The following is a 19,096-nucleotide window of genomic DNA, read 5'->3' as shown; positions in this document are numbered from 1 at the left end:
TTTATTTTTCTTAAAAATATTTTCCAACATAAAACCAATGTCACCTTACAATAATTGATTCTGAGTTTCAGTGTTTAAAAATAAAATATCAAACAGAACAAAATTTCAATGTACCATTTGTAACTCAGTAATATGAGAGAATTGGTCAGGGGTCTGAATACTTTTGCAAGGCACTGTATATATATATACACACACACACAAATCCTCTAATTTTTTTTGGACAAAATGGTGGGGCCGTTATATTGATGATATTCTTTTTATCTGGTCAGGTACAGAAAGTGATCTCTTCTTATCTCATGAATATATTGATAGTACTAATAATAATCTCAAATTATGTATTGCATATAGTAAAGATCATGATGATTGTTTGGATCTAGAAAGATAGTGAGGGATTTTGCACACTTCTGTGTATAGAACAAATACTGAGAGAAACTGTCAAGTCTATTAAGAGCTGAGGGTTTTCATCCTAACTGGTTAAAAATAATATTCTTTTTGGTCAATTTCAATGATTAAGATGCATTTGTGATCAATAATCAGAATTTGATATAGAATCAAAAGTTATGCAACAAGATTTCATCAGAGGGGATATAGACAAGGAATAATTGATAAGCTTTGTAATAAAGAAAAACAATTGAGCAGAACAGATTTGCTGTATAAAAAACAATGATAAGGAATAAATAAACAAAGAACGTATTAGTACAGAAGCACCAAAATTACACAAACAAACTAAATTAATAAAGAGTGATCCCACTTTAAGAGAGGTATTCACTGATCCACCATGATAATTATACAAACAAACTGAAGACAAATAGATCATATGAGATCAATAACTTCATTAATTGCAACACCACGTATGTTGTTTATTGTTTGGAATGCCCATGTGGTTGTTTTTACATAGGGAGAACTAAAAGAAAACCAAAAGAAAGGGTAGCAGAACATACATACACGATTAGAACTGGTAACTTAGAATATCCCATGGCCAAACAACATAAAGTTGCTTATGGAAGTAACTCTGATAAACTTAAAGTGTTAGGGATGGTAAATAAATCAATAAGGGGAGGTGACAGACTCACAGCTTTTGGATACATTTTGGATATTTCAATTAAAAGCTACTGAATTTCCAGGACTGAATGAAGAGTTAGATTATAGACCATACCTATGAACTGAATGTTATTTTCTTACAGGCTCTTTTTGGTATAATCTTTTTCGATATTTATTCTTTTGATTGCTGTTCCACTAATTCTTTGATTAAGCTGTGTTTAATTAATTAACCTGTGAAATTAGTGTAATTCATGTCAATAATTAAGTGTTAATTGATTGAATGTGACTGCTTATGTATTGCTGTGTTGCCAATTGAAACTATACCCCTATGAAGGCTAGTTCCCTTTCAATTTGATGACGACCGCCAACATTAGGTATAGAATATGTCTGCCTATTGGTAGATATTTTCTGAGCTCTATACCAGAGCTGCCGATAGGCCCCTTCCTGGGATGACGACCTCAGTCCGGCCTACCGCGGGGTTAAAACCGCCATATTGAGGAAGCCATTTCTCTTTTTGCCTCTCAAGACGGTAAGGTAAGACCCTCTGTGTCTGTGTTGGTATCTGAGCGTACGGTAAAAAAGACCTTTGAGTCTACTGCAGTACCCTTGCCTTTCAAGCTGAAAGCTGGCTTGCCGCTTTCATGGAATCAGTGACTCCTGATTTAGTCTTTTTCTTTCTTTCTTCCTCAGCAACCCTGCACGTGGTTGCGTTGCAGGCTGCTTCTTTCCTATCTGTGGTATGTGAGTCGACTGTCTGTGCATTATTGATTTAAATGAGTGAGTGTTGTCATTTTTTTCAGCCTTCCACTCATGTGGGAGCATGCCCTCTACCGGGGCTAGGCTCTGCCTTACCCCTGCTGTCGAGCTACTCAGCTGGTTGCCAAGTAGCAGTTTATTTATATATATATATTGTTGTTGTTGTTGACTAAATGTCCTTGTTGACACATCTGCAGTTCACACGCAGTAACCCGCTTGCCTGCGTTGTGCAGCGGCTAGGTTAGAAAAAACAAAACAAAAAAACAACAGCAGGCATTGTCCTCCATAGGCTGTATTTTTCCATACCTGATGTAGAGTAGACCTCGTCTACTGCCCTGGCCCCCCATATTGGTGCGGCAGGCCTTGAAAAAAAAAGATTTAAAAAATCAAAAATTTATAAAATCAAAAACAGCAGTATGCTCCCTTGTAATAGCAAGGCTGGGGTGCAGGTGGTGGAGCGCATTTGGGAACAGTTTGGAAGACGCAGATCGATCTCTTCGCTTCGGCAGAGATGGCACATTAAGGTATTCCCTACACCGCTTTGGCGGTCCACTCGGCGTCGACGCCCTAGCCCACGAGTGGCCCAGGAGGCTCCTTTACACGTTTCCAGCCAGTACCATAGCCCCAGGCCTTCTTGGAGAAGGCCCAGGAGAATCTGGTTCTTGACCTTACACCAGCTTGACCATAAGGCCAGCCCTGGGAGATCCCGCTTCGCCTGGATCACTGAGAGGCACTGTCTGGCATCCGGAACCTGACAGGTTCCAATTATGGGTCTGGCTCCTGAACGGGACCGCTGGACAGCCCTAGGGCTATCTGATGTGGTTGTGGGTACTCTACAGAGAACTAGGGCAGACTCCACTAGGTGGAAGTATTTCCAAAATTGGTGTATCTGTATCTGTATAGTATCTGTCTATGAAGACAGGTCTTGGCTATCACCTCATCTAAGCGGGTCAGTGAGTTGCAGGCGCTGTTGGTGCACAACTCCTGTATGTATACTACGGTTCTGATGCGACCCTCGTATGCTGCCGTTCCTTCTCCCTCGCGACAGCTCTGGTATAGACTATCCCATACCTAATGCTGTTGGTGGTCGTCTTCAAATTGAAAGGGAACATTAGGTTACTTACCATAACCCTGAATCCCTGAAAGAGAATACCATCACCAACCGCGAGGTCGCATCAGTTGCCCTAATGGGTAGCAAAAAGAGAAATGGCTTCCTCAGGATGACGGTTTTAACCTCTCGGTAGACAGGACCTAAGGTGTCACCCCAGAAATGGGCCTACGGCAGCTCTGCTATAGAGACCTCAAAAAATACCTACCAATAGGCAAGCATATCCAATACCTAATGTTGTTGGTGGTCGTCTTCTCTTTCAGGGAACCAGAGTTACGGTAAGTAACCTAACGGTACTCTCTGTTTGTTTTTAGAGTATGTTGGTTTCGTGTTCTATTTTAAACATTCGTTTTTGGATATGCCCCATTAATAAAGGTTTCTTTTTTTAACCTATAATATTGTAAGAGTGCCTTCGTTTTTGGTGATTTACCTAATGGATTAATTTAAATCTGCAAGAAAACAATGGAAAACAGTTTTTTACTAAACTTCTGATGAAACCCTTGACTCCAAAGAGCACCTTTTCATAATATGAAGATTTGTCATATTATTAACAGTTTAAACCAAATATCGCTCTTGCTTCTTTTTCTTTTTTGAATCCAGTCCTGAGAATGCACAACATATTAAAAATGGAACTCACATGCGCTCGAAAGGGAAAAGAGCACTTAAGTTAATGAACGTTCCAGCCATATATTTTTAAGTGTCTACGGAATAAGGGTCATGAAATATGTTTTATAATGAAAGAAAATGTATGCATCCATCTTGTTGTGTTCTGAAGACATGTAATGTTAATGGCCCAGGTGGACAGCAGGTAAAGACATGGTACACCACCTACCAGAAAACAATGTGTTCAGGCTGGAGACTAGACCAGGCTACAATGAACATTAACAACATGCAATATCTACAATCTGAGTGCACTGAACCGTTGTTTCATCAAAGTTACTTTATCAAAGTCAGCTATTAAATCTGAATAGCATAGTTAATATAATGTCTAAAACAGCTGATTGGATAACTGCTATTTTAAGCTGCCCAGGTATCTCAGCCCACCTGAATTGTTTTTCATGTGTTTAATTGTTTCTTTTTCTATATTTTTTGTTCATATTGCAGCAAATGTGGAGTTTTGGTATGACATTTCCACTTTGACAAAACAGTATAGTGTGAACATCTTTCAACATGTGCTTCACATTCTCTTGAAAACTGAAAGAGAATGAACTTTATAGGGTTCATGTACTGTAAACCAAGCTCACTCTCTTCCTAAAAATAAATCTTTTGTAGCCATTTTTGTATTACTTTAGTATAAATACATGCAAATTTGGATTTGTGTTGTTTTTTTCTGACTTCTGATTTAGAAGTGAGTAGTTTTTCGAGATTTATGATTATACTGTAAATTCATTTTTCTGACTTTATGTGAACGAAAAGACACAAAAGCGCCCGTTTTCTCATTGGAAATAGTGATATTTTGAAATGTACCTGTCCTGGTCACAAAAGCAAAGTTTGTGGGGAATTCTTTTATCGTAAAAATATGAAGACCTTTTTTCCGTACTTATTAATAACAAAGTATGTGAATAACTGCGTCCTCTACCCCCAGACCCAGGTTTTTTTTTTTTGTGGTCTGTTACACTGTGCCACAAAAATGTACTGCCCTTTAATCCATGACCCTCCACTAGAAATGGAGGTGAAAGTCACTTTCACACACACTGGGTGTTTTTGGTGAACCCACATAAAATAAAAAATACATCCATAATAATAATATAGTAATAATAATTACACCATATAATAATAAAAAAATAATAATAATATAGATAGTAGTACAATCTGTCGACATAGATCATGTTGGACGGCCTTCATCCATCCGCACAGAAACACAATATATAATAATAATAATAATAATAATAATAATAATAATAATAATAATAATACCTACATAAAAAAATAAAATACACCCAAGGGGTGGTCAATCTGTCACAAAGTGAAACAGTGCTTGATGTCAAACCACATGACATGAAGCTGTTCTCTGATTGCTCAGTTGTGTATTTGTCGCTCGACAAATTCGCAAAAATAGGACCAGGTTCTATTTTTTTGTGTCGCGGCGACGCCACTCGTCGTGTCGCCTTTGGTTTGAAGAGCGCTATTGAAAAGCAGAGGTTTTATTGATTTTCTCTTGTCGCTCTGTCGTGTCTTGTAAACGTAAACGAAAAATGAAAAACCTGTTCACCAGTTTGTTTACAGTTAGTAACTGTTTAAATTCCACAAATATAATTCTACCTTTAGTTGAAACCATACGCGCAATACTATGCAATGCACTCCACTTATAGCTGTTAGGTTTTTTTTGTTTTTTTTTTAATTGTAATCTCTTGAAATATTTTTTAGTGTTCATTTTTAAAATGTTTACTTCTAGGCACATTAGATGAAGCTAAATCGTTTTCTTTCAGTAAAACTGTAACTAGCAGAACATAACGAGCGGCACTAGGATTTATAAACAATGCTGGACATTGCACAAACGTTTTTATAGTAAAGTTTACCTATGATGTTGCTTGGAAAATCTTCTTGATAAGAACCGCATAACAACGGCTGTGTAGACACACTCCTGTATTCTCTCTCCCTGCACCTTACCGCATTGGGTTACTTTTAATTAATAATACAGAACATTCGGTCTGAAAGCGTTGATTTAAAAAAAAAAAAGTAATTTGAGTTAGTTTTCCTTGTTTGTTATTCTCAGGAGTGAAAGGAAAACCAAGGTGTAAGCTGTACTCCAGCCGGGATATCTCAAGAGGAAAAGGTGGAAGTGATGCAGCGTAAGGTTTCCTGCACCTGTGGATGAGCTCACCCGCTGTATATAGATGGTATATAATACAAAATGCATAGCAGTCACACACAGAACAGAAGCGAAGAGAGGGGGCGGAGAGGCGGCTCTTTGCAGCAGGAAATCGGTAATCATCACGCTCCGAGTGCAGATGATTTTGTAAAGTACGATTTCAAAATGATTCTCCCGAATTGAGTGGGAATGGAAGGGTCTGGGGACATTCCCGGCACCTGTACACCAGACGTTGGATTGCTGGCTACCTGGAGATGGAGTAAAAATGCAAAGGATCAAGTCCATCTGAAGCAAAAGATAAAGGATTTACCTGCACTGCTGAAACATGGATTGCATTTAAGGAAGAGAACTGCGGGGACAGTAAGTAGCGACAGCCTGTTTCCTCCTGGTTAATCGTATAAGGGGCGAGTTCAAATTTGGTTGCAATTGCAATGCGTTATTATTATTATTATTATTATTATTATTATTATTAGTTATTTTTTTTTACAATATATTTTTAAAGCTCTTACCTAAATTAATGAAATGCCTGCCAGCTGTTTCATAGTGTTACCTGACGGTCACCCAGTGCGAGTTATGGTGTTAAAAAAACAAAGTAATAAAAGCTAGTATTTGTCTAACTTGTCCTGGGTTTGGCAAAAAAAAAAAAAAAAAAAAAAAAAAAAAAAAAACAAAACAAAACAAAAAAAAAAAAAAAAAAAACTTAATGCAAATTTCTACTTTAAAACATGACGTTTACTGTAAGTACTAGCAATTGTTCCTCTCTCTCAACGTAAGTGTAAAAAGCTTAGCCCTAAATGGCACGCATCAAATAGTCACCATGCACCTTTCATGCAACTAATATTTCTATTGCGAAGTTTTATTTAATATGCAAATTGAATTTCCATTATTTAGCAAGCACAGCAATTCTTATGGTTTCTAATAAAATAAAAACAACATATTTAGAAAGATATTTAAATAGCATAGTTGCCAAAGTGAGACTGTTCTTAGGCAGTGAGGCATACACCAGTCAGCCCTAAGGGAAATTCAATGAAAATGTGCAAGTTGAAACACGATGCGAAATTACTCTAGCACTACCCAATATTTTAGTGAAAGTTGCTTTTAAAAAGCAACCCCTGACAGTTTGCTTTGGCGGGGAGAAAGAAAAAAAGTAAAGAAACTGGAATTGTGTTTGATATTTCCAGTATTGCTGTGGCACAAGCACACTGGAGCCAGGAGTTTTCACTCAATATTAGGAGTTATGGATTAATGTGTACTCTGGTACAGTACTTGTGTTCAGATGTGTACTTCCTGTAAGAACAGTTGTCAGTTCAAGGATTGGGATTGAGCAGGTGCACCAGGTTGCTAAAGGAGACTGATGCAGAAAAGAAGCACGGGGAGCACCATATTGGAAGACTGCTTTAAATAAGGGTTAATCATTTGAGGGAGGGGGGGCAACATTCAATGAGTTTGGACCCCTCCTATTAAAAACAAATGCATTCTTTTAGTGTAAACATTGATATGTACATTAGGTGAAGCAAAGGCAACCAAGCAACAGTGCGTCTGTAGTTCAATGAGTCACACTGTTAGCACTAAAGTGGGCAGCTGTGTCAATGTATTATTCAGTCTTGAACATAAATAAATAACAGGCTACTGTGTGCTGGTCTGAGTTAAGCATGGCACCAATACAAAACCCAAAGTGGCATTTCTAGAAAACTGACAACAAGACTGCAAGTTTCTTTTGAAAGTCATAGTTTATTAAACAATATTCAATGGAAATTGCTATAAACTTTACAAACAAGCATGGGTTTGATTACCATGTTGTTTTGATTACACGGTACAAAAGTCACCTTCTTTTACAGTATTAGCATAGAAATCATTACTCTAAATGTCTTCACCAAATGAAAACATTTGCCTTCCAGGGAAAATGTATATACACAATACATTTGCACTGTAATGTTGTACTTTATTATAGTTTTACCACACATATACTATATACTTGCATATTCTCACAATTTGTTATGGTTGACCATTTTAAATGCTTAATTCTCATCGTGCTCTGCTGTGCTTAACCATGCTAGGAGTTTTTGTTGACTCAGAAATGTCTGCATCTAGACAGTGTGGGGAAGCTATAAAAAAGGCCAACAAGATGCTCTGATACATTGTGAAAAGTGTTGAATTTAAATCAAGGGAAGTAATGTTAAAACTGTACAATGCATTAGTAAGACCTCATCTTGAATATTGTGTTCAGTTCTGGTCACCTTGCTATAAAAAACATATTGCTGCTCTAGAAAGAGTGCATAGAAAAGCAACCAGAATTATTCCAGGTTTAAAATGCATGTCATATGCAGACAGGCTAAAAGAATTGAATCTGTTCAGTCTTGAACAAAGAGTACTACGCTGCGACCTGATTCAAGCATTCAGAATTCTAAAAGGTATTGACAATGTCGACCCAAGGGACTTTTTCGACCTGAAAAAAGAAACAAGGACCAGGGGTCACAAATGGAGACTAGACAAAGGGGCATTCAGGACAGAAAATAGGAGGCACTTTTTTACACAGAGAATTGTGAGGGTCTGGAATCAACTCCCCAGTAATGTTGTTGAAGCTGACACCCTGGGATCCTTCAAGAAGCTGCTTGATGAGATTCTGGGATCAGTAAGCTACTAAAAACGAGCAAGATGTGCCGAATGGCCTCCTCTCGTTTGTAAACTTTCTTATGTTCTTATGCTTTTACTGAGCTTTTCTACACTTTGCTTTTACTGCAATGTACCCCTGTAAACTATTATAAAGGCTGTTATAAGGAATTCTCAAGTATTATTTACAAGTTTTTAAAAGTTTCATGAAAGCAATAAACAAAGCATGTTTTTTTTTTTTCTGCATGTGAAAACAAACAAATACTGTTCCTTTGACAGTGATAGTAGTTGAAACATAAGACTCAAGGATTGGGTGTGTAGTTGGAGGGACATTAAAAATGTGTGCAACACATCTGTGCTGACAGAAAAGTATGTCAACAGATGTGGTTTGTACCTTAACTCCACTGATGAAGTGCAAGCTGCTAAAACAACTACAAGACTTTGGGTGTTAACTGGCCCAAGGCGTTTCCAGTCCATTACTTCAGATTATTAATATCATTGTAAAAAATAAATAAATCAAATCTATTGTTTTCATGATACTGTAATTTAAAAAGAGGCTTCTTAAGCTAAGAAGGAAAATTATGCTTTAGCTTTTTTGGAAAAAAATCAGCTTTTGACTAACATGACACAGTCAACCTACAGTAAAAACAGCACTTACATAAACTTATTGATGATGGAATATGCTTGGACTAGATCAAAATAATGGCTTTTGTTAGTTCTGTAAGCTTATTGGACTTAATGCACGTAGGTTTTAGAAAGTACGCATTTTGGTGTGTGAACAATGAAAGCAAGTTTTACATTTTCATAATATAAATATTTAATGAACGCAACAATTATTTGTATATTATATTTGCTTTTATCAGTGGATGCATGAGTATTACTACATTCACTTTTTTTTTTTGCTTTCACTTTTAGGGAAAGTCACACTTTAGCTTTAATGCTGTTATACAGTATTAAACAAATTTCTAGTATAAAATATAACCTGTGCCCCAGCAAACCTATTGACATTTTCTTTTTATGGTATCATGTAGTATATATGATATTTCAGTACTTCTAAACAACAGGAATGTGCTAATTTATACTTCAGAATATTTTTCAACATTCAGCCAATGCCTGTTTCAGTTTTGAAATATTTGTCTTGGCTGCACTGCTGGACTTTCACTTGAGCAGTGTTTCTAGTTCCTGTCACCTGGAAAGGTGTGTTTGCTTTCCTGCCTTCTCCTTGGAGCCCAGTGATTCTAAAATGCTATTGTTTTGTCTCTAAAGCAGATTGTAGAACCAGATGCCACTCCAAGCTCAGGGACAGAAAATTCAAAATGGAAGGTAAGGTTTGTCAAACATATTTAGATGTTGTTTGTTTGACCATTACTAGACAACCCAGAGGTTTCAGGGTCATAAGCGTTATCAATGATGAAGAAGTCTGCCTGCATCAGAAAAGCATTAATGATTGCCCTACTGTTGAATCCCATTCTAGCCAGACGTATCTCGTTATGCCAATATCATTTCACATTTGTCAACTATATGTAACCATGCACACACATCATGTGTTTTGTTTTTGCATGCCAGCTTGCAAGTTTGAGTTTCTGTGGTCTACTAATGCCTCTTATATTGGCTTAGTTAGTGTTATGAGAGGTAGTGCTGTATCAATTTGTTAGGACATTTATGTAAGTAGCTATGACTGTATATAAAACTGATGTCATTCTGATGTGTTAGTTTGCTTGTTTGTTAAAAACATGCATGCCATTTGATTGTGTACAGGGTAAACAGAAGACTATATTATTTCATTCTTCCTGTTTGATTCCCACCAGGCCTGCTCTCAGAGTTTCCCATGCGCTGGAAGAGCTGTGAGAAATGCTTTTATTGCTGCCAGCCCTCATCCTGCAAAAGACCAAATTCAGCTGGCACGGATTATAAGGTAACTTCAAATGCTGATTGTTAAAATAATCATGGAAACCAGTCCTTGTACTTTTGAGCCCTCTGTTTTTGCTATATACTGTAGCCAATAATAAATAGTTATAGTCTTTACTAATGAAGGTATACATTTTTATCATATCAGCGTAGCATTTGTTGCATACAAATATATAATATATATATATATATATATATATATATATATATATATATATATATATATATATAGATATCTAAATATATTTTGCATCTTAAATCTGAAGGCCACTGTATAGTCTCTTGAATAGTTTTGACAGCGCCTTGCTTTGTTTGCTCTCTAAACTCTGTGCAGTACACAGTGTTCTAATGTTTCTGCTCTAGGAGAAGCTATGTTGGATTGGAGCTGGTTGAGTGGATCCTGAAGCAGTGCCTGTTTATCCAGTGCAGGGTTGTTGCTGCCGGGGTCTGGCAGATCCTGCTGGAGCTGGGGATTCTGCTTCCAGGTAGGTGTTTCTGTAAGCAGTTCTGTGTTTATTGGGCGGATCAATGAAGCAAACAGATCAGGGCATTGACAAAAAATGTCAGATTTCAGATTACCCTTCCGTGGTGAAAAGCGTCCATTAGCATATTTCCCATGACTGAATGCTTGTATATTTAGGTTTTCACGCTAATCAGTCATATCATGTTCAAAATAGGGGTTGCTGTGCGGATTTAAAATATTACTGTGAGAATGTGAAAGTAGAAAAGTATGGCTGCTTCAGTACATGATAAGGTTATTGTAACCTAAAGAAAGGACATTAGAGGGATAATGTTTGAGCAGGTAATACTAGAATATCTCTGTTTTAATTACATTATGAATACAAATATTTGTAAAATTCTCAAGCTGAGCAGTTATAAATCAGTACCCCGAATTTCCTGGGGCCTGTTTCACTGTTCCGAAAAATAGTGTAAAAATATGTGTTGCTACAACTGTTTAAATAACATACCCGTCATTTCTTTTATTAACATCTTGACAACTTTTTACACACAACTTTAAAGTCTGTTTCTGCTCTTTTCAAAATGTCCGCTCTAGTGCACTGGGGTTTGAGATCAGGAGTGTGTCAGACAGGTAACACAGCAATAGCGATCCATGATGTGGTACAGAGCAGAAAAGCCAGAGCAATGGTTGTTATGGTTTTTATTTTTAAATTGCTCTTCCTGCAGTGATTTAGAGGACACACCCCTGATCAGAAACCCCAGTGCACTAGAGCGGGCAATTTGAAAAAGAGCTTTGAAACAGACTATAAAGTGTAAAAAAAGTTGTCAAGATTCTGTGAAATTGGTAAGTGTACGCTAACTAGTTAGAAGCCTGCTAAATACACAGAAGTGCTTTGTAAAACATGTCCCTTGTTTCTTACAAATAACCCCAAAAAAGCACACGTTACATTTTTTAAAAACCATATACAACATTTTTCTGTAATAAAAAACGATATCTTCAAAAAGGGATTTTCCTGACGTCTGTGGAATTAGCACAAACAGGTTACTAATGTCTATTTTAAAGCTCTAATAACATCTAGCATGATTCATCAGTCATTGATATGCAGTATAGTGGGGTTCAGTGATACAACTCATAAGATGAAATATGAGGGTCGTAAAATAGAACAGAGATAGCGGGAATCTAAACAGCATGTTCATTACATCACATGGAAGGGCCATCTGGTTAAATATAGGAAGGCGCTGGCGTTGGCTAGATCATTTCTATTCAGTTTTTTTAAAATGTAGTATTCATATTCTAATTTCATTTAAACAAATACAAATAATTCTACATTTATTTTTGCTACCATAGATAAATGAATAAATCCTTCCCATGATAGTCCTACCCTTGACATTGGCTCCTCTCACAGCTGCAATGACTTCTTTACATTTCTTTAAAAATAAAATACTAGATACCAGAAATTAGATTCCACAGGCACCTTCTATTAAGGAGGACTCCAGCACAATTTTACCAACTACACCTATTAAGGCTACTATGGGGGCTTTTTCTTTGATTGCCTTACAGGAACTGACAGAGCTAGTTCAACATATGAGAGTTACTACATGCTTGCTTGATCCTATTCCTACAAAACTATTAAAAGATGTTCATGATGTTATTAGTACCCACATTTTAAACATTATAAATGGTTCACTTTCCTCTGGTATAGTCCCCTCAGCTCTTAAGGTCACTGTGGTAAGGCCTATGATTAAGCACAATTTGGACCCTAAAGTCCTCAATAACTATAGGCCAATCTCCAACCTACCATTCTTAGATAAGCTTCTAGAGAGAGTTGTTGCAATTCAATTACAAACATTTTTAACTCTTAATGGTATACTCAGTCTGGTTTTCGTGCTGCACACAGCACCGAGATGGCCCTTGTCAGAGTTGTGAATGATCTGCTGATAAGCTCTGACACTGACTTTCCATCAGTTTTAATTCTTCTAGATCTAAGTGCTGCCTTTGATACTGTAGACCATTCTACTGTCTTGAAAGCACAGTGGGACTGTCTGGCGTTATCATGTCTTGGTTCAGACCTTAATCTTTCTGATAGGCTTCAGTTCGTCTCTATTGGGGAGGTAGCATTGGCATTATCGGAAGTTGTCTGTGGTGTTCCACAGGGCTCCATTCTAGGTCCCTTGCTGTTGTCATTATATATGCTACCGTTAGGTGACATTATCCGCAGACACAGAGTGAACTTCCATTGCTATGCTGATGATACCCAGCTATATTTATCCCTAAAGCCAGGAATTTTTTCTGTTTGGGTGTTATTAGCTACTTGTCCTACAGACATCAAGCACTGGATGTCACAGAATTTTCTAATGTTGAATTCAGATTATAGGTTATGGTAGTAGGCTCACAGAACCAAAAGGAAATGTGGGATTACATGAGCTTGACCCTTGCAGTCTCTCATCAAATCTTAAAGTAGAAATTAAGAGTTTGGAGGTCATCTTTGATCCTGATCTCTTATTTGAGACTCATATTAGGGAAGTTAAAGTATCTTTTTACCATTTGAGAAATATAGCCAAACTTAGACCAATTATTTCTGTATCTGATGCCGGGAGACTAATGCATGCATTTGTTTCATCTAGAATTGATTATTGTAATGCACATTTTTCTGGTGACCCAATAAGTGTGGTATCCCGCTTGGAGCTTGTTCAGAATGCTGCCGCTAGAATTCTGACTAAAACCAGGAAAAGTGAACATATTACCCCTGTTTTGGTCTCATTACACTGGCTCCCTCTGCAGTATAGAATTGATTTTAAGATTTTGCTGTTAATTTACAAGGCCCTAAATGGATTAGCACCTAGTTATTTACAGGAGTTACTGACCTCGTATTTTCCAAACTGCAACACGGGAGGTAGGGCTTTTTCTTGTAGAGCTATAATAATAATAGGGTGTGATATAATAAAGGAACACAGCGATGATGAGGCAATGTGGAATTTATGAGGGAGTGGGTAGCTTTGAAGCGGCAGTGCAAAATGCCGCAAGTTCAAGTCCTTGCTTGGCCATTAATGCAATTCTATCTCAAGGGTAGACAAACTTAACTCTTTGTTTACTGACTCTAAAACACACCCTTTTACAGTTCTGTTTGTTATATAAATGTTGTGCTGTATACTCAGTGGTGTTCTATCAAGATATAACCAAAGACGTCTCAGTCATGTGGTCTGCATTATATACAGGGTGTGCATTTATTAAAATTACTGCAACCGCTAAGGTTTTATCCTGAACCAAAATGTCTGATAATGCTGTTCCCACTCCTACCAGAGCCAAGGCTGTAATGTGTGGAGATCTGTTGCCTGCTTGATCCAGAATAAAGATCTTGACTAGGGGCAAAAAGGGAGGGATGTATTTGCTTTTTGTGAACCCACAAGTTATGGAGGAAAATTTTCTGGGGAGAGTTCACTTCATCACACATCTGTCACCCCAACTGGTCAGATGACTGACAAGTCCAGAATGTACCCTCGTCTCCAATGTTCTCGGAGATTACGGAAAATTAGTTTTTTGGGTTCAAAGGGTGAAAAGAGTAGACTCAATTGACAGGGGAAATATGTATCTACTGTTAATCTGAAGTCCTCCTCGGTTAGTGGGTTGCAGTGGTGAGACAACATGTGAATAGGCGTTGCATTGCTAGAAAAACAGTTAAAATATAATGTGTCAACATCCCTTTTGCCGATTATAAAAAGAAAGCAAAAGGAATTCACTGATTTTATTTATTTATTTTTTGATTTTGACAGTTGACCAGAACAATGTGTTTGAAGATGCTAACACTTACTACCAATTCTCCTACGAGGAGTGTGATGTTCAGGACTGCCAGTTCCGAAATGAGCAGGAGTGGCACAATGGGGTTCGGCTTCTCATGCAGCTGGTTCCTTATGTTCAGTTCAGGATCGCTGTCATCAATCAGTAAGTACAGCAATGTTATTTTATTAGCATTTTAATATCCAAGTATGCCATAATATTTGGAATTAGGAAGAACTAGTGATGTCTGTGTTTTTATTTTTATTTATTTATTTATTTTAATGACATCACTACAGTACAAAGGCCCATCCCTGCTCAGAATTTAGGCTACAAATTGTTCCATTCTCATTTACACATCTTTGAAACTTGACATTTTGCACATGACACTGAATATATATACACATGAAACTGAATATATATACACACATGCACACATACATACATTGCCCCAAATATGTCACTCTACATATACTCAAAGTGTGCTGTGACTTTTTCTCACTGGAAAATATGTAAATCACCCATAGGCAGGATAGCACTAAAACAACTTAGGAATACATTTTGCTCACTTCATTGTGCTGTGAAAAGGGAAATTCAATGGGTTATGCAGTGAAGTGCCTAAACATGCACATCATGCGAGTGTATTTCTGACATCTTAGAGGCAAAGACAATGCGTAGAGTAGATGAGTAGAGATACGTTTAATACCAAGCTTATGACTCTTCTCATATTCTTTTTCTAGAACAGTTGCTAAAGGGAGAGGCAACTTTTATATATTGCACAATACAACTTAAATCCATTTGCACAAACTAGGGTGTGTGCTACTGTGCATACTGCAAGGATTTCTAATTATGTGTTCAACGCCTGTATTTATTATTTAAAATAAAAAAACTCTGTAGTTCCTTCTACTGGCTCCTGACAGATTTTGCATTGGTTTGAATATTATTTACATGCTGCTGCTTCAAACCTTGCTGTGTTTAAAATGAGAGTAAACAGAACACAGTTTTTTGCAGGCAGTTGATTAAATGTTTTTTTTTTTTTTTTTTCTCTTACTTTCATGGTTTGTTTTAAGGATTTTAAAACAAAATGCAAACATGGTTAAGCTTCCAGAACAGCTTATATAAAAGCAATTCATAAAACATTTCCCAATTACATATTACACATAGTGAAATCCACAATTGACGTGCACATTTGCAACAATGTTAATACCTCTGCAAAGAGATGAAAGAGGCGACTTTCCAGTGTTGATGCTTTTGTGTACAGGTAGAGGCAGACAGATGACACAGGATGTTTGAGGAAAGCGCTATTGGGCAAGTTTATTAGAGTACACGAATAAAAAGGATATAAACAAACAAACAACCTTGCCATGGTGGGCACCAACTAAACAATTAAAGCCCCTAACTAATGAGGAGAGCCCAGCCCTCTACCTCCGAAACAATATGGTGAACACAGAACATAAAAACAGATGCAAAAGAAAACAAGATTGCAGTGAACAGAAAAACAAAGACAAGCACTCTCTTCTAAACCTTTCAGGACAAATCACCTTCCAGACACTAACCTTTCTCTTAAACTAACCATCGTCTTTTATATCATGTGGTTGAGCTAAATTGATCCTCAGTTAATCATATAATCCCCAGCCACATTCTGCAAACCAAAAAAAAAAAAATGGCAGGGATGAGATTTTAACCACATTCTTCCAAACTTAAATTCCAAACCTATCACCTCCTTACTTCCTCCTTTCCAGCAGGTGTCACTGTGAGACAGTGCTATCAGAGCAAGCAATGAGGGTAACACAGGAATACACTGACTTACTGCTGTACAACAATTCTATGCACACCCAGATTACTTTTGATTTCATTGTACTTTTTATATAAAATAGTTTTGCTAGTCATTATCAAACAGGACTATGTATCTGCTGCTAACATTTTGAATACCTGTCTTGCTGACATTAAGAACTGGATGTTTAATAAGTTTTTAATGTTAAATACAGACAAAACAGAAGTGATGATACTGGGGTCTCGGAGAAAGCATGAAGATACATATTTGATTGATGTTTTATCTGATGGACTCTGTACAGATTTTAGGGCAGAGTTAAAAAAAAAAAAAAAAAAAACCTAGATGTTATATTTGATACAGAACTTTTTTTTGAAGCACACATTAAAAATGTCACAAATGTCATTTTTTCATTTAAGAAATATAGCAAGACTGAGAGGTATTCTTTCTAGGCAGGATGCAGAGAGATTAATGCATGATTTTATGTCCTCTAGGATTGACTATTGCAATGGTCTTCATTGGGACTAACCAAAAATTATTTCTCGCCTTCAGCTTGTACAAAATGCTGAACTTTAACTCTGGGCAAGAGGCAAGAGCATATCACCCCGGTGCGGGCATCTTTGCATTGGCTACCGGTTAGTTTTAGAATAGATTTTACGGTGTTGCTGCTAACGTATAAGGGTTTAAATGGTCTCACACCTCCATTTCTTAAAGATCATTTGGAAGCCTATGTCCCCAATCGTCCACTCCGATCACTGGATGCTGGCCTGCCATCTGTACCTATTAAGAAAAAAATATTTTAGTTATGTGGCACCTAAATTATGGAACAACTTGCCCATCACAATTAGAAAAGCCCCTTCAGTCAATGTCTTCAAGTCTAGACTAAAAACCCATTTCTATAGCCTGGCATTTTCATCCAGATGTGTTGATATCCTCTTGCCCACATATTGTTCCCACTGATTTTTATTTTATTTTTTTCTAGATTAAAATCATATTTTTATAACACCGTCTATATATTCTGCGGTTTTTATTCTGTTCTTTTTTTTAAATGCTTTCTGTTGTTCAGTAATATGTATTCCTTTTGCCTTTGTGAAGCGTTTTGTGGCAACTTGTTGCAAAAGGTGCTATATAAAAATAAAATTGAATTATTTCGAGCATTTTACAGCACTAGAATAGCCCTGGATTGCATCATTCTTTGTCCAAGGAAACTCATAAAAATGGGTGATATAATCTAGGTGGATTCCCTGGTACTACAAATACAAATCAGGCAGGGTTGAAAGGGTTGAATAAATCAACCTCCAAAGCTGTATTTAAATGGTAAACTTAACTTTTAATGTTTTTTTTTTTTTTTTTTAGCATTATGGCGGCATGTCCCTCCCCTTTCTTTATATATATATATATATATATATATATATATATATATATATATATATATATATACTAATATATATATATATATATATATAATATATATATATTATATATATATACATACATACACACACATACATACATACATACATACTGCAGTTTGGCTACACAAAGTTGAGAATGTCAAGATACATGAGGCGAGACAAGAGACACGAGTCTACTGAAAAGATATAAAATACAATTGCTGCATATGCTGGGAGTTGTAACCAGCACACTACTTGTGTTCATTGTTCAGCGTTGTTTTGTTTTGGCCCTTGTGCCTTTTTTGTTTAGATCAGTGTTTTGTTTAGTGTAGGTATTTATTTGTGGTGTTTAATAAAACGCTGAGCGCCGTAGCGTCTGTTTGCCCCGCCATTCCTTGTTTATGTTCCTGGTCTGACATCAGCCCTGCAGCCATCCTAGTCACAAGCATGCACAGAATAAAATAATAAATTGCAACCTGTTTGTTCCTTTATCTGTGAAATCTTGCTTTATGTAGTCAGTTGAATTGAGTTGGTTTTATGAGATTAAATATAAAGATTGAAAACAACAACTTTAAACTTTACAACTAAAATATGATGAGATAAAACACTAGATTAGAAATTTGAAAAATCAATAAATAAACTATTGTCACTACATTTACATTTTTTAGTACCTGTAGATTTGTTTTGAATCTTTTTTAAACCACGGACTTTGTAGATACATGTTATAATGCTAAACAACACATTCTTCCCCCAGGCACAACCGTCAACATGAATTGCCCTCCTCTCCTCTCACCCCATAACAACATTTCACTCTTGAGAGCAACTGATCTTTGTCAGTAGTACTGGCTTCATGAGCACTGTGTGTCAACCATAGAGAACCCTGACAGGTGTTTTAATCTGACACATCTAACCAGTTACTTCAATATGCACAAAAATCCAGTTGAATTTTGTGAAAAGCTTAAATTTTATCCAAAACAGTGTGTGTGTGTGTGTGTGTGTGTGTGTGTGTGTGTGTGTGTGTGTGTGTGTGTGTGTGTGTGTGTGTTTTATCCCAAAACCTGTAAAGATCTTTGCTGTGATACTTGGGGCCTATCATCTTTTTAATAAAAAAAAAAAAAAAAAAATGACTCAGTTGAAATGAGTTTCAACCAAAAAAATACATTACAAACATGTGTAAGTAAAGTGCTTTGTCAATATATGAACCGAATAGAAGATACCAGGTTAAGGGATGCAGATTATGAGCATTCAAACTGTCAGGCAACTTTAAAATGGAATGCAGCTTCTCTGTCGCTACGAACCTCTTACTGAAATGTGGCTTTACCAAGGTCATTCCTAACTCTGCATATGTGAATACAAAATTGAGACGGAGATATCATATGGGAATACGTCAAAGCAAATTTTAGAACAATTATAGTACAGCTGTATGACAGTCAGGCTGGAGGGTTGTACAAACGGATATAATGTT

General features: G+C 36.8%; 1 protein-coding gene across 2 annotated transcripts in view; it reads left to right on the top strand.

Moving 5' to 3' along the window:
* The first annotated feature begins 5,354 nt into the window (after positions 1-5,354).
* Positions 5,355-19,096, top strand: part of rapgef5a (Rap guanine nucleotide exchange factor (GEF) 5a) — a 72,058-nt gene continuing 58,316 nt past the window's right edge. Inside the window, exons 1-5 of one of the 2 annotated variants that reach the window (XM_041246305.1) lie at positions 5,355-6,077; positions 9,597-9,650; positions 10,136-10,242; positions 10,599-10,720; positions 14,466-14,634. In XM_041246305.1, coding sequence (XP_041102239.1) covers positions 5,907-6,077; positions 9,597-9,650; positions 10,136-10,242; positions 10,599-10,720; positions 14,466-14,634 — 623 coding nt within the window. In that variant the 5' untranslated portion in view covers positions 5,355-5,906. Of the gene's footprint in view, positions 6,078-9,593; positions 9,651-10,135; positions 10,243-10,598; positions 10,721-14,465; positions 14,635-19,096 lie in introns of both variants that reach the window. The other variant, XM_041246304.1, reaches the window with a different exon arrangement.

This window comes from Polyodon spathula, chromosome 3, assembly GCF_017654505.1.
Source record: "Polyodon spathula isolate WHYD16114869_AA chromosome 3, ASM1765450v1, whole genome shotgun sequence".
In the NCBI taxonomy this organism is placed as follows: domain Eukaryota; kingdom Metazoa; phylum Chordata; class Actinopteri; order Acipenseriformes; family Polyodontidae; genus Polyodon; species Polyodon spathula.
This window is presented reverse-complemented; position numbering and strand designations above follow the sequence as displayed.